This window comes from Mesoplodon mirus, assembly GCF_964341445.2.
Source record: "Mesoplodon mirus genome assembly, chromosome: 15".
NCBI classification, from domain to species: domain Eukaryota; kingdom Metazoa; phylum Chordata; class Mammalia; order Artiodactyla; family Ziphiidae; genus Mesoplodon; species Mesoplodon mirus.
Genome location: NC_138991.1, coordinates 80,667,840 through 80,684,960, shown reverse-complemented (window position 1 = coordinate 80,684,960; position 17,121 = coordinate 80,667,840). Strand labels below are relative to the sequence as shown.

The 17,121-nt window shown below is 36.2% G+C and overlaps 1 protein-coding gene across 3 annotated transcripts in view; it reads right to left on the bottom strand.

Annotated features, from left to right (window-relative positions):
* MACROD2 (mono-ADP ribosylhydrolase 2) overlaps window positions 1–17,121 on the bottom strand; it is a 1,980,208-nt gene that overhangs the window by 72,362 nt on the left and 1,890,725 nt on the right. For all 3 annotated transcript variants that reach the window (XM_082645906.1, XM_082645907.1, XM_082645908.1), the window contains 2 exons: window positions 8,679–8,753; window positions 8,333–8,425 (listed from right to left, as the gene is read on the bottom strand). In XM_082645906.1, coding sequence (XP_082502032.1) covers window positions 8,333–8,425; window positions 8,679–8,753 — 168 coding nt within the window. The remainder of the gene's footprint in view (window positions 1–8,332; window positions 8,426–8,678; window positions 8,754–17,121) is intronic.

The window sequence follows — 17,121 nt, the reverse complement described above, 5'->3', positions numbered from 1 at the left end:
TCACAGAACCAGAACAAAGATTTTAAAAATTTGTATGGAAACACAAAAGACCCTGAATAGCTAAAGCAATCTTGAGAAAGAAAATGGAACTGGAGGAATCAGGCTCCCTGACTTCAGACTCTGCTACAAAGCTACAGTCATCAAAACAGTATGATAATGGCACAAAAACAGACACATAGATCAATGGAACAGGATAGAAAGCCAAGAAATAAACCCATGAACTTACGGTCAATTAATCTACGACAAAGGAGGCAAGAATATGCAACGGAGAAAAGATGGTCTCTTCAATAAGTGGTGTTGGGAAAACTGTACAGCTACATGTAAAAGAATGAAATTAGAACATTCTCTAATACCAAGTAGGAAAATAAACCCAAAATGGATTAAAGACCTAAATGTAAGACTGGATATTATAAAACTCCTAGAGGAAAACATAGGCAGAACACTCTTTGACATAAATCACAGCAAGATCCTTTTGGACCCACCTCCTAGAGAAATGGAAACAAAAACAAAGATAAACAAATGGGACCTAATGAAACTGAAAAGCTTTTTCACAGCAAAGGAAACCATAAACAAGATGAAAAGACAACCCTCAGAATGGGAGAAGATATTTGCAAATGATGCAACTGACAAGGGACTTATTTCCAAAATATGCAAGTAGCTCATACAGCTCAACAGAAAAAACAAACAAACAACCCAATCAAAAAATGGGCAGAAGACTTAAATAGACATTTCTCCAAAGAAGACATACAGATGGCCAAAAGGCACATGAAAAGATGCTCAACATCACTAATTATTAGAGAAATGCAAATCAAAGCTACAATGAGGTATTACCTCACACCTGTCAGACAGGTCAACATCAAAAAGTCTACAGATAATAAATGCTGGAGAGGGTGTGGAGAAAAGGGAACCCTCCAACACTGTTGGTGGGAATGTAAACTGGTGCAGCCACTATGGAGAATAGTAGAGGTTCCTTCAAAAACTAAAAATAGAGTTACCATATGATCCAGCAGTCCCACTCCTGGGCATATATCTGTAAAAGACGAAAACTCTAATATGAAAAGATACATGCACCCATATTCATAGCAGCACTATTTACAACAGCCAAGACATGGAAACCACCCCAATATCCACTGACAGATGAATGGATAAAGAAGATTTGTTTTATACACACACACACACACACACACACACACAATGGAATACTACTCAGCCATAAAAAAAGAATGAAATAATGCCATTTACAGCAACATGGATGGACCTACTAAGTGAAGTAAGTCAGATAAAGACAAATATCAAATGATATCACTAATATGTGGAATCTAAAAACAATGATACAAACGAACTTATTTACAAAAAAGAAAGAGACTCACAGACACAGAAAACAAATTTATGCATACCAAAGAGGAAAGGGGTGGGAGGGATAAATTAGGAGTTTGGGATTAACACATACACACCACTATATATAAAATAAAAAACAAGGTCCTACTGTATAGTTCAGGGAACTATATTCAATATCTTATAATAACCTATAATGGAAAAGAATCTGAAAAAGAGTATATACATATATATCTGTATCACTTAGCTGTATACCTGAAACTTATACAACATTGTACCTCAACTATACTTCAATAAAAAGTTGTTTGTTTTGAGAAAAAAATAATAATTAAGGTACTTCACGCACAGAGAGTTGCAGAACTCTAATGTAGCAGAGAGAAATAAAAAGTTCAACACCTAGAGATAGAATTCCACTTAAGGAAGAGATCTGTTTTATCTTTGGAAATTACTTTGATAAGCCACAAGGCTATAGGTCTTGGGGCAAAACCAGACAACCTAGGCTTGATACAAAGTTAAAAATAAAAAAAAGAAAAGAAAAAGGGGATCCAGAAACAAAGCTGGATGCTAGAGAATTAGTAGAGATGGTCTCTCAAAATTCCCCAGACAGGGATAGACAAAGGATTACAAATTTTGACCCTAATGTCCGCTTGAGCCTACATATATTACTTGGGTTTGTGGTACTTCCTCCCTGACATGTAAAATGGAGGTTCAGGGAAAGTTTTTCTAAATCTTAAAAGACAAGATGATGATAGCCTGCTGGGGACTTGGCCACATTCGAGAGGCCAAGTATACTTTTTCTTGAGAAGCCACATATGAGGTTTACACATGTTTAATCTAAATTTACACAATGTTACATTATGGGAACCAAAATTATTATTGTTGCAGTGAATATGCTTTTTATTTTTCTGTTTTTTAACTTAAAAATTATAGGCCAGTTACACTTTTATTTGAGAGAGAAACCTGAAGAAAATTCGTACTTTAAAAATAAATTTTAAAAAATGCTAAATGTGAATGAAACATTCTATCTTTACTTCTTATACAGTGGAATTTGAATGAACTGGTTTTATATGTATATATTGCATACACAGAGATATGCAGAAGACAAATAATTTAGCTTAAAACTTCATAGTTTTTTTTCCATAGTTTTTATATTGAGTGTATTTAACAAATACAAGGAATTTCATTAAACACTTAAAAATATTCACAAAAGCTGAACAGGTACCAGCAGCATTATTAATTTATCTTATATTCTAAAATAAAATTTTGGTTGACAAATTCCAGCTACAAAATATGATTAGGAAAAAAGACTGATAACAGAAGAAATCATTTGAAAATGAAGCTGCCCTAAAAAACCTAAATTATAGTGCTGCCAATGTGAATTATGCAGGATTACTAAAGTTGACTTCATTTGGAAAGACAAGATACAAAATAAGATAAACACATATGAAATCCAGTAGAATAACGTCATTTAGGTTAATAACCAAATAGGAAAGTAGTCTTATAGGTGATCTCCTCTAAAAAGATCTCATGTTTTAGCATAAAATATGACTTTAGCCAGCATTAAAATGTTTTTTTCTGAAGATTTTTATTTCTAGTGGAATTCAGAAATATTTCCTATAAAATCTTAACTAGATGAACACTGTATTATTATTATACCACATACAATATATGATATACAAGATAAGATTTCAGAATATATAAAGTTCCAGTAAGTTAATTAATCAAGATGAAAGTTCATATAATATTTTGCATGAATCAAAAATGTGCCTGAATCATGATTCTCCATCACAAAGCACACAGACTGGAGTATGAAAGCCTGAATGTGTGTTTGTGTTGTTGCTGCATTGCTGGTGTGGAGGCTGATTTTCAAGTAGAGGGGAAAGGACTGTGTCAGTGATGTAAGAATCCCATCAATAATGGAAAACACCAAGGGCTGTGTAGTGGTGTCTTGAAGACAAAATAAAACCCTAAGGGATTTGATTAGTAGCAGCAGAAGAGAAAGTGGTTCACTCTGTGTTCATTGAAAGATGAAACAGTGACCAGAGGAACTACAAGAAAAGAAATTTCTCATGTGGACTATAAAAGACGGGTGATGTAAATCTAGCCTGGTTCTGAGCAGAGTTTGTGGGTCAACCTAATTTGAGCTAAAGGGCACGTTAAACCCATTTAAAGTATCTTCCGGGAATCATTAGCTGTCCAATTATTGGTTAAGTCCTGAAATAAAAGAAGTCAGTCTGGCTGATCTTTTTGTCTGGTCTAGAGTCCCTCTGCATTTTTATCAATAGGATACAATGAATAAAACTGAGTAAAACCTACAGTTTCAGCTTTCTCAGTGTATTGATGACCACTGGCTCCCATCTCATCACCCCTTGTTTCATCAAGAATGTGGTTCTTCAGAGCTGGCCTTCCAAGAAAGTTTATAAAATTGGACAATCTCATCCCTGCATTATTGAGTTCATGCCCCTCACTTTACTAACCCAGAAACTGGGATTTATAAAAGGTAAAGAATTGCCAGAAACCACATAGCCAGAGCAAGAAGCCATGGTTCTCTGCACACTTAGTCTCATGGTCTTGCTCGTCAGAGGCCAAAACATGAGCCAAAGGACGTGATAATTTATACTTGTTGCCGATTTACACTTCACTTCCTACTTGCACGCTTGTCAATATCAATCTTTTTCCAAGAAGACCTTATACCATAATATACTTTAAATCTCCATCAACATTTTGATCAGTCCAAGATAAAGGATTTTTATTCCATATTATACTTATTGCTGGATCCAAGAAAAATAATTGGAATGCATGCATTCCGTATAATACTTGGAAAGTCCAATATATTTCTAAGAAACATAAGTTAAAATTATGTGATATAATGATACAATGTTGATCTAGTTAAGATTTTATATGAACTATTTCTAAATTCCACTAGAAACAGAAATCTTCAGAAAAAACATTTTAATGCTGGCTAAAGTCATATTTTATGCTAAAACATGAGATCTTTTTAGAGGAGATCACCTATAAGATTACTTTCCCATTTGGTTATTAACCTAAATAATGTTATTTTACTGGGTTTCATATGTGCTGCAGATCCTGCTGGGAAGGCATAAAACCGGACTCATTTAGGAAGAGGCAATGTGGCTATATGAGAAAAGCTGCCCTATGTGCACTTTATGCCTGTTGAAAATTTTGTATTTCACGTCTCCTAGGGAAATGTCCATTGTGCTATTGTGTAATTTTATCAGCATGAACTTCTGCTGAATATTTTCTCTTCTCTTCAAAACCCATATTTTGGTAGAGCTAACTTCAAAACTTAATGTTACAACATCTGTGCCCATACACCTGGGAGCCATTGAAGACATATCCTAAAGATTATCTACATTTTCTAATCTTATATAGAATGCTGTGAAATGAGACAAAAAGGTTATACATTTTTCCTGGTCTGGAATTTTTTGAAAGGAACCACCTTCTGTCCCCTTAGAAAGACTCTCAAAAGAGAACCAATATTTCTAAGGCTGTAAAGAATATCCCTACAAATTTAACAGAGTAGTCATTTGGCATTTTTTTTTTTCAGATAAGAGTAGCTCTTAATGTGTATATGCAAATTTCCATTAAGAGACACTGTGAATATACACAAACCCTGGAGCTATGTTCTCAAAATATTTTCAAACAAGACTCTTCAGTAACTATAGGAAACAAAAGAAAGCAAAAGAACATTCTATGACTTTGAATTTATTTACTACTTTTATTCTGTGGATCTACCAATAAATCAATGGCATCTTCTTTTAAAAATAAAAATTATGGTTGAATCAGCATTTCTCAAACAGAAGATGGAGATCTTAACCAAAAAAAAAAAAAAAACTTTTTTTCTGAATATACAGAAATGTCTCCCACCTCACCTTTCATTAATTGTTCTATTTTTCTGTATTAAATATACATTTTGAAACAGCCTGCAGGAGATGGTACTGAAAACAAAATGGGCAGAACAATTTGCTGCTGAAGGATAATGTAGACTATATGAAATTTTTATGGCTTCAAAATAGTTAGGAATGGACTTGGGGAACTCCACATGTGGATTCTCTTGATTTTGTCTTCAATTTATCCAATTATGATAAGTACTAAACACTTAAGGTGTGCTTTCTATGTGTCAGGTATTGTTGGAATTGCTTTACATCACTTTACTCATTAAAGTTTCATCACAAGCATATCTGTCATCACCCTCTTACAGATGAGGAAACTGAGGCATTGAAAGATTAAATAATCTCTTCAATAATCTTTCAATCTTTCATTAAAGATTAAATAATCTTTCCCCCAGGCCACCCAGCTTGTCAGTGGGGGGCAGGGCTGCTGCAGTGCACCCCAAATCTACATTGCTCCCTTTTCATTTGGTTACTTTCTTTATATGTAAGAGAATAGCTTTTAACTCTTACTTTGAAGCAATGAATAAGATGATAAAGATGGTTAATTTTAAGTTATTTCGAATTTAAACAGAAATATTCAAGGCAGGGCCAAGTTAATTATCTCTGGTAAAGAAGGGAAAACTCAGTTAATTCAAGCCCATAAGCATTATTACTCTCCGACAGTGAAAAGTCAAATTTTAAACAAAGAAATTCAACTTCAAAGTTGCTACAAGCAAGAGGCTTCCCTGGTGGTGCAGTGGTTAGGAGTCCTCCTGCTAGTGCGGGGCACACGGGTTCAAGCCCTGGTCCAGGAGGAGCCCACATACCACGGAGCAACTGAGCCCATGTACCTCAGCTGCTGGGCCTGTGCTCTGGAGCCCACCAGCCACAACTACTGAAGCCCACGCGCTTGGAGCCCGTGCCCCGCAGCGGGAGAAGCCACCACAATGAGAAGCCAGCTCACCGCAACGAAGAGTAGCCCTCGCTGGCTGCAGCTAGAGAGGGCCTGCTCGCAGTAATGAAGACCCAACGCAGCCAATAAAACAAATAAATAAATTAATTAATTTTAAAAAAAGTTGCTACAAGCAAGTAGCGGAATTTGATCTTACTTCTTTCCCACATGCCGTTCCTCCATTTGCAGAAGAGGATTGGCATCCCTACGAGGAAGAATTGAACTCTTCAGTAACTAGAGGAGTCCTACATGCTGGAGAAGCCACTGGGAGAAGGATGACAAGTCAATGTGTGCTGAACACAAGAGTTTTCCCTTGTAGGCCAAGTTAAAAAGAGGACAATGTACCAGTTGTTTGATGTTCCTCATCTGCATGTCCTGAGGCACAACGTACAAAGTAAATAATTTCTGCTATAGAGAAATTAAGCAGGCAGACACAATATTCTCTATTTTATATTTTTCAAGTACAACTGAATGTATAACCAAGCAGGACCCTAAGGGGCCTTCCTGGAACAGACCCCTCCCCATATCCTCCTCTGTAGCTCGTCTCTGAAGTACCCAGATAAGACTATCCCATGTATATTTCCTGAATTTTTCAGATGCTAAAAACCACCACCAAAGGGAAGAAATTAACTACTTGCTGATCATGAGCGTGTAGCCCCCAGACCTTCTGGAGCCTAAGGATTGATAATGTTAACTCCTGAGACACCGCCTTGTTACCTCACCATCATCCAATCAGAGAATTGTGCAGCAGCTGATCACAGACCCTTGGACGCCCCTCCCTCTCTGGCCTTTAAAAGTGCTTTGCTGAAACCCTTCAGGGAGTTTGGAATGTTTTGAACAAGAGCCACCCATTCACGGCCCTTGATAAACCTTTCTCTGCTCAAAACTCTGATGTTTCAGTTTGTTTGGCTTCACTGTGAGAGGGGAATATGAACTGGTGTTCAGTAACAAAGGAGCAAGGCCATGTATCTATATTTCAAGTAAGGGTTGTATCAATTTTCTATTATCATCCTCAGACATAAAATTCTCCAAATATACCATTTACTTGACTTGCCAGGAACATGGTGTCATGAAGCTGAACTAGGATTTGCAATTAGAGAAAAGGTCATAAGAGGCGTAGATATAGAAGAATATTGTGCTCTAAATGCAGTAGAAATTAAAAAAGGATGTCAAAATCACTAACATGACTTAGTAATTAAACTGTGTCAACGCAGCTGCCAAAAAGAGTTCATAATTTGGAAGCTGTACTTACTATTGACCTGATTTTACAATTGAGGTCATGTCTGTGTTTTCATTTGAAAACAAAATTGATCACTGTGTTCTGTGAACAAGGCCTGTGAAGTTATTACTCTGTAACTACCTTGCAAACACATTTTTATTTAAGACCAGTATGATTTATGATACAGCAGAAGAGATAAATTATTTCCTTTTTTATTTCCCATTTTAGCTCCTTTTAAGAGATTGCTTTATATTGGAAAATGAAATTCTTTAAGTTCTTTAATAAATAATAAATTTCTTTGATAATTTTTTAAAGACTTTTTAAAATGTCTACCTTTACTCTAATATATGGACTTCTTGCCCCAAATGCTGCTTTAAAATTTACCAAGTGTTCATTCTTCTTATGTCCTCTGAAATCATTATAATGCTCACTTATTTTTTTAAACAGTATTCAATATAATTGTACCCTAATATTAGTGGACAAACTTATAATTTAGAAGGTTCATATAATGTGCTTATTTTATACAAATTGCTTCCTTCGTCACTACTGTATGAAGGATGACAGAATGAAATCAATACAAAATGGTTAATCTATTTGTTTTAAAGCCATTTCAGATTTTCTAGGACTTTTATCCATCTAGTCCATAATTTCTATTTCTTAGAGCTTTCTCAAAACTGTGATTTTTAAAAATAGAATCTAAATGAATAATAAAAACATCCTCATATTCTTTGAAAAGATGAAAAACTGTTACAAGTATCTTCTTTTGCTACTTCTGGATCTTATTCTACTTCAAAAGTAGATTTAGAATGAAAGAAATGTTCATTTTGCCCCTTGACAGACTGCAATTTCATGAGGATAACTCTGATGGTTGAATTCTAGGCAGGAATCCAAAGAAACTCTCTATTCTTGATGGGTTAATAAGAGCAGTCCTACCTTTTTCACCTTCTTTTTCTTCCTGGTCAGCTGTTAATGGAATCACTGCTTGCTGCTCCACGATCATGGTACCTTCTTGGTTCGAGGAAAGCTCTAAATAGAATGAGACAGAAGGATACTCAGGGATGTTTTAGTTGGAATCATTGAGAAAACAGTGACTAAAGCACAAAGTTCTTTTTTCCCCTCCAAGTTTCAACAGGCATACAAAGCAGAACACTACCGCCATTGTCTAGTAATCACTGCTGAAAGCATACACGCACCCCACTCATACACACCAGTATATACAGAAGTCATGATCCACAGTTTCACGTCATTCTCAGATAACAATATATTCTGGTTTCAATACCTTCTGTTTCCATAGATGAGCTCTGGGACTCTACCTCAATCGTTATTTCATTCTTCACTGAATCATTCTTTTGTCCTGTTAAGAACAGTGATTGAAAAATAAATGTGATATGCATGACCATAGCTTTATTCCTGGTTTAAAAAGGCAAACATTTCAGAAACCATGCTTTGATCATGCCTGGAGAGGTAGACAACAGTTTTTGAACCAAAGTGGAGGGTGAAGATGTCATTTTGCAAATCATCAAAATTATATCAATTATTTTATGAGAAATATCCAGATAATGTAGGCAAAAAACTCTTCTTTGAACTGACTAGTATAATTAATATTTAGCTTATAAATATACTGAACATCAATGGATACAACCTGGCTGTTTTGAAATTTTAAATCATTTCTGGGTTGCAGGGGTTACATCCAATTTCCCTTTGTTATATAGATATTTCCCATCTTGAGGATTCCTAGAAAATTAAAACACTGCTTGTACTTTCATTCTTCTATCAAGAGAGCATAATAAAACTTCAGTAATGTGAGCACACAGGGATGGGGGTCACCTAACAGCTCAACCATTCTCATAAAACACCTACTAAATATAGCAAAAGTCAGGAGAGAATTTAGCTAGCTCTTGATTACTCCAAGGCTGATTATCTAGGAATAGTTTTACTTTTGCACCTGCTGGGTTCTCCTCCTCTCCCCTGTGGCCTCTAGAACATTTAAGTGCTAAGAGAAGAAATTGAAATCTGTCCACTTTGCATCATTTTAATGAAAGATTTTATGCTAAGGATATTTAACTGTTGAATTAAAAAAAAAAATTCCAGAGCCAGAGGTTACAGGCGCGAAGGTGAAGCAGACATGTTTGGGCTCTTTGTCTGGGTCTGTCCCTGGGGGAGATGTATCATTGTTCCAAGTTGTCTCTACTTCTGTAAGAGGATCCTCATTCCCTGCCTGTGACCATGTGACCTGCACTGGCTCCTGTGAGACAAGCGTACGTACCCAGCCCATATAAACAGAATATACAGTGTGTGCTCTTTTGTATCTTACTTTTTTATACTTGTCTTCTGTAAGATTAATCCTAGTCACCTCATGCATCAATTGTCCATTCTTTCTCACTGACGTATATTCTTCCATTGTAGGAATATGTTTCAGTTTGGGGCTAAATGAATAACATTGCTAAAAACATTCTTGTACATGTCTTTTGATGGACATATGTACTCATATCACTTGGGTATAAACACAGGAGTGAAACTTTTAAGTAACAGGCAACACACGTTTAGCTTTACTAGTTCCTGAAAAAACAGTGTTCTGAAGAGTTTGTTCCATTTTATAGTGCCACCAGAAATGTATGAGAATTCCATTTGTGCCCTTTATTCTTTAGACTATGTTGTGATACTACTTGTCACAAAAGTCTTTATATGGATCAGAAAGCCATGCAAAATCTTCCCCCCAAAACCCATTTCCATCCTTTTCACCTCTGGGTACCATATAGAGTGATCACATCTTTGCATATTGAGTCCCTTTGCCTATTCACCTATTTATTATTCTCCTCATCACACTGTAATATAGCTGTATCTGTGTTTGTTTCCCTTATCAGGGTATGAGCACTGTGAAGATAAATACTGTTTTATTCATTTCTCTTCCTAGCACCTACTAATAAGGAGTGATCCAAAAATGTCCATTTAATTGGCCCTCTGTTATAGTATTCATCAATGTCTCTAAATAGTAATTAGGGTCTGTAACTTGCTTCCTATTGTACCTTTAGCAACAAAGCACTAAGGCTACTAGACGCTTCATATACTATATTTATTGCAAAGAACCTTGGAAGAAGAATTGAATGTTTTAGGCAAATCACAACGTCTTTGGGCTTCAGTTTTATTATCTTTAGAAAAAAAGGCCAAGAAACGAGATACTATCTTAGATTCCCTCTATCTTTAGCATTATATAAGGATATGTCTCCTGGTAAAGTTTCTAGTCATCCCTGACATTTGTTTATTGGGAGGATGATGTGGAGGCAACCTTCACTGTTTTGAGGGAGCCTCATTCTCTATCACTGTTGATGGGGAACTGACCATCACACCACCTCCCAGTCATTGCTGGCACCTTAACTCATTATCTGTGATCTGGCTTTGTACAGTGACGGGGAAGACCAGGGCATTCGGAGAGTAGAAGCAGCCACTTTACTTCAGTATGTCTCCAGTCCCAGTGCTCCATTGGATACATTTTCAGAGGAATTCCATCAGGAATAGAAAGATTGCAATTCACCAGGGCCCGGGGCACCGCAGATTGGGTTGGACCACATGGGGTGGTAGCCTAAGGCTTTGATGAATACTAGGGATTTTCTTGCCTACCAGTAAGGTCTGGCTCTTCACTTTGAGGCTAAGAGGCCACTGCAAAGCTCTTTTGAAATATTCCTCTCCCCTGCCCTTTTCACTTGCCTCACTCTTCATCTGTTTTCACCTGTGTGCTTTACATATTTTGGCAATCTTCTCTTGAAACGAAAATGCATATTTTTTTCCTCATTTTTCTGAAATTAAGTTAGTGAAAAATGGGGAAAGCAATGAGGTTCTCAGCTTTGAAATCCAAGAATGCTCATACGTGCTCATGCCTGAGCCACGCCAGGATTTGGCATATTGTATGGAGGAGGTATGTGTGAGCACCGGGCCCTGCACCCAGGCCTGCTGTGTGTTAATGATGACTCAGCCCATCTGCCTTTCTCTTCAGCCTCTCAGAAATACCACATTCCATCCTGCTTTATTGACCCCATGGGGGCACGCTTTATGTTTGCTTCTCTACATTCAGTCTGGTTGAATTCCACCCACTGTCCTTTGCCCTAATCCTGCCTGGCAGAAGATACAAAAGAACATAAAGGATCCCACAGTTTATATGTATATTTTTTACACAGTGAACTCAATCATCCATACTAATGGGAGGGGACCATTAGAATATTTAATCCAAAAATCCATTCACTTTTCTTTAGAAACAGATCACATGATTGTTTCTTGGAGGCCTGGTAATTAAGTTTGGCTCAAGCTAATGCTTTAATTAATTTGCATAAAAATCGGTCTGGGAACATCAGTCTGGAATTAAACATTTCTAGAGGAGGATAAACTTAAACTCACTTCATAAATGGACTGTTTTTGAACAATAGCAACAACAATATAGTTTTGTTGTTTATAGGTTATTAGATGCTCAGATCCTCTTAAGAACAAAGACTTTGTTTCTTTGATGCTTCTCTTAAAGATAATAGAAATTATGTCTTTTTGTTAAGCTTGCAACTTGATTGCTGCTATTATTCAAAATTCTGCTTGTCTAAAAATACCCCAGATTAAGAGTAAAGTTGAACCTAGGTTAGTGTGAATTTGCTTATCTTCTAAGCTATCCTTAGAGTTCTCCTAGGGCCAATAAAATTTACTTTCCTAATGTAAATTATTTCTATGATTATTCTTTTTTGTAGTTACAAAAGAAAGTCAGTTTTCTTATAGAAACACTTAAAAATACTTACAAATATTGAGAATTATGAATAACTTTACAACTAAGGGATTGCCACTGTTAATACTGTAAACTATCATTCTTTTGTACGTGTGTATGTACATATGCGCACATGTATATATATATACAAATATATTTATCTGTATATAAGTGTGTGCCTTTGTGTATGTCTGAATATAAAAAATATGTAACTATACACACACACTTATATACGCACATACATACACAATATACAGAAATATATAAATGTATCCTGGCATTGAAATGAATTTACACTTTGATTCTTGCTTTTCAAGTTTACATTTTTATAAGCAGCTTACACTGTCATTACAATTTCTTCAGAAAGCTTATAAGATGCATTATATTCCATGTTATGGGCATATTTTTGGATGTTCCCTTTTTAAAAAAAATTTTGCCAACAAACACAGTACTGCAATGAACATATTGGTGAATACATACCTCTCTACTTTTGGTAGGTGTTACTTTAAGATAAATTCTTAAAGCATAATTTTTGGATCAAAGTGTAAACATTTTACCCTTTTATTACATTTTGTCAAAATTGCTAATGAGGAGGTTATGCCCTTTAGTCACCCACCAATGGTATGTGAGCATGTTTGGATACCCTCTTCATACCAATTCTGTGTATTTTCAATCCTACTTATTAAACATCTGATATTCAAAAGGAGAAGACACTGAAATCATGTTTTATTTGCATCTCTTCAAGGAATGAAGAGATAGGTCATCTCTTCATGTTTATAATGACTGTATTCCGTCTTTTGCGAATTGTGAGTCCTTTGCCCATTTTCATCTTGGGTTTTTTTTTTTCTTATTGATTTATGAAGTCTTTATTTTTGTAATAAGAAAATTAATTCTTTGTCATTTAGGCTGAGAATACTTTTCCTAACAGTTTTTCTTTAGAATTTGATTACAACCTTTATTTATCATGTCAAAATTTATATATTCAGATTTAGCCACTTTCCTCTTTTATGACATATATGGACATATGAACGCACATAGTGCAGATATATATGTATGTGCATGTATTTTATAATACATAAGCATACAACCATGTGCCTGTTTGTATATATTCGCATTTCAAAAAGCAGCCCTTATTTCAAAATAAAAAAAAATATACACCCTTTGGTTCTTTCAGTTTAGTATTTTTATAGTTTCAGTTTTACATTTCATCTTTGTTCCTTTTGGAATTTAAATTGGCATAAGGAATGAGACTGGGATTCAGTTTATTTTTCCAAATGGCCAAGTAGTTGCCTTAATGACATTTACTGAGTCATCTGTCTTTAAAATGTCAGCCTGAATATGTACTGAAATCTCAGATCTGCTGGAGTCTATTTCCAAATTCTTTGTTCTGTTTCATTGATCAGCCTGTCCATCCCTCCAGTAGGACTACACTGTTAATCACATTTTTCAAAGATTCAATGTCATTTTTAGTATATTTATTGGCATTGACTGATAATATCATACCTGTGAATTCCCCATCTCATTCCCAATTGGATTTTATTCATATTGTATCTTTCTATATCATCTGACACATAAAAACCCATCATTGTTATATTTAATCAGAGATTTAAATTTTTATTGATATAAAATGACCAACTCTTTCTCACTTGAGATTTTTTGCTAGAATTCTAACTGGAGAGATTCTAACGTAGTTTTCCATGTTTTCTTTTGATGCTCATTTCCCAAATATACTTTTTTTCTAACTTTGCATTTTTAAAGCTTTACTATTTTATTGAAATTAATTCCATCTGAGTGGTTTTTACACTCAGTAAAGTAACCTAATTACATTTACTGTTGTAATTATTTGCCTGTGTTTCTGTCATCTTCTTTGATATATTGTGTTTCTGTTATACTGCTACTTATTTATTATTTTTATTTGCATTACTGAATGTACCTTCATGTTTGGTATGATCTTCAGGGAAAATTAGAAAATAAGATTTATTCATTTCACTTTGTGATTTAATTCTATTTGTAATTATCATAAAATGTTTCAAAGTTATTCTTTCTTCTTCTTTTTTTTTTTTTTTTTTGTGGTACGTGGGCCTCTCACTGTTGTGGCCTCTCCCGCTGCAGAGCACAGGCTCCGGACACGCAGGCTCAGTGGCCATGGCTCACAGGCCCAGCCACTCCGCAGCATGTGGGATCCTCCCAGACCGGGGCACGAACCCGTGTCCCGTGCATCAGCAGGCGGACTCCCAACCACTGCGCCACCAGGGAAGCCCTCTTTCTTCTTTTATAAATTTATTTATTTTTAAATTTTTGGCTGCATTGGGTCTTCATCGCTGCACACGGGCTTTCTCTAGTTGCGGCGAGCAGGGGCTAATCTTCATTGCAGTGCGCGGGCTTCTCATTGTGGTGGCTTTTCCTGTTGTGGAGCACAGGCTCTATGCGCATGGGCTTCACCAGTTGTGGCACGTGGGCTTCAGTAGTTGTGGCTTGTGGGCTCTAGAGCACAGGCGCAGTAGTTGTGGCGCACAGGCTTAGTTGCTCCACGGTATGTGGGATCTTCCCAGACCAGGGCTCAAACCAGTGTCTCCTGCATTGGCAGGCAGATTCTTAACCACTGCACCACCAAGGAAGTCCCTCAAACTTATTCTTAAACCGAACTTATATTGTCAGAACCCATGGCACAGCAGGATTTTTAGTTTTTTATTATCTTTATCGAAGTCAGCATTGGCTGCAACCCTCCCTGCTCCCCACTAGAGTCTTTGTTTTATAAACTCCGCTACTGAAATTTCCTTTCTTTACTCTCTCCCTTATTTCCTTCCGTATTTCCTCCCTTTCTTTCTTCCTCTTTTAACTCTTGTATCAAAATATGACATACGTACAGGAAAGTACACAAATGATATGCAGAGCTCAATTAAATAACCAAAAGCAGGTAGAAAAACTATACATTCTTATGATAACCATCCAGCCCAGAAGCTCAGCTCACAGCTCAGTCAGTATCTCCTCCCCAGTCACGCAAGTTCAATCAACACCCTGACTGTCATAGTAATCATTACCTACATTCTCTTTACCATTTTTACTGCTTAAGCACATCTTTCTAAATATTAGTTATTTTTCCTGCTTTTCAAAGTTGACATAGATGAACTTGTACAATATACATGCTTTTGTACATTCTTTAGTTTAATATAAAGCTTGTGAGATTCATCCATGCTTTTGCCTGTAATTGTAGTTTGTAATTTCTGATGAGATGTCTGCTTCATCCTTATAGTTGTTTCTCTGTATGTAACTTGTCTTTTTCATCTGATTGTTTTTGAGATTTTTCTGTTTATCACTGGTGTTGAGCAAGTTGGTTGTGATTTGCTTAAGTATAATTTTCTTTATGTTTCTTGTGCTTTGGGGTCCTAGAACTTCTTGTATATGTGAGTTCATAGTTCTCATAAAGTTTCTGAAAAATTTCAGCAACTATTACTTCAAATATTTTTTTCTGTCTCCCTTTCCCATGCCTTCCTTGAGAGATTCCACTGCATGATTATTGTATTTGGAATCACTCTTGAAGTTGTTCCATGGCTCACTGATGCTCTTTTCATTTCCTTCAGTCATTTATTCTCTCTGTGTTTGAATTTGGATCATTTCTCTAGCTACATCTTCAAATTCACTAATCTTTTCTTCTGCACTGTCTAATAGGCCATTATTCCCATCAAGTATAATTTTCATCTCAGACACTCAACAGAGTGAATTGAATCTTTAGAAATTCAATTTGGGTCTTTTTATATCTTCCATGTTTCTAATGAACATGGTGATCCTTCTTTTAGCTTCTTGAAGATGTGGAATGCAATTAATAATTTTTAACATGCCCTTTCATATTATTACCCCATCTGTGCTGTTTCTGGATTGATTTCTATTCATTGATATCTCTTCTCCTATAGGTCATACGGTCCTGTGTCTTGTCAAGGAGGCCAATTAATAACCCTACAACAGACTCTGAGGGTTCAAGTAAAAGGAAGAGTCACACATCTCTCACTTTAAATCAGAAACTAGAAATGATTAAGCTTAGTGAGGAAGGCGTGTCAAAAGCTAAGACAGGCTGAAAGCTAGGCTTCTCACACTAAGCAGTTAGCTAAGTTATGAAGGCAAGGGAAAAGTTCTTGAAGGAAATTAAAAGTGATTCTCCAGTAAACACATGAATAATAAGAAAGCAGAACAGCCTTGTTGCTGATATGGAGAAAGATTCAGTGGTCTGGACAGAAGATCAAACCAGCCACAACATTCCCTTATGTCAAAGCCTAATCCAGGGCAAGGCCCTAACTCTCTTCAGTTCTATGAAGGTTGAGAGAGGTGAGGACGCTGCAGAAGAAAAGTTTGAAGCTAGCAGAGGTTGCTTCATGAGGTTTAAGAAAAAAAAATTCACCTCCATAACATAAAATTACAAGGTGAAACAGCAAGTGCTAATGTAGAAGCTGCAGTAAGTTACCCAGAAGATCTAGCTAAGATTATTAATGAAGGTGGCTACACTAAACAACAGCTTTTCAATGCAGAAGAAACAGCCTTCTATTGGAAGAAGATGCCATTTAGGACTTTTATAGCTAGATAGGAGAAGTCAATGCCTGGCTTCAAAGCTTCAAAGGACAGCCTGACTCTCTTGTTAGGGGCTAATGCAGATGGTGACTTTAAGTTGAAGCCAATGCTCATTTGCCATACCCCAAATCCTAGGACCCTTCAGAATTATGTTCAATCTACTCTGCCTGTGCTCTATAAATGGAACAACAAAGCCTGGATGACAGCACATCTATTTACAACATGCTTTACTGAATATTTCAAGCCCACTGTTGAGAACTACTGCTCAGAAAAAAAGATTCCTTTCAAAATATTACTGCTCATTGACAATGAATTTGGTCACCCAAGAGCTCTGATGGAGATGTACAATGAAATTAATGTTGTTTTCATGCCTGCTAACAAAATATACATTCTGCAGCCCATGGGTCAAGGAGCAATTTTAGCT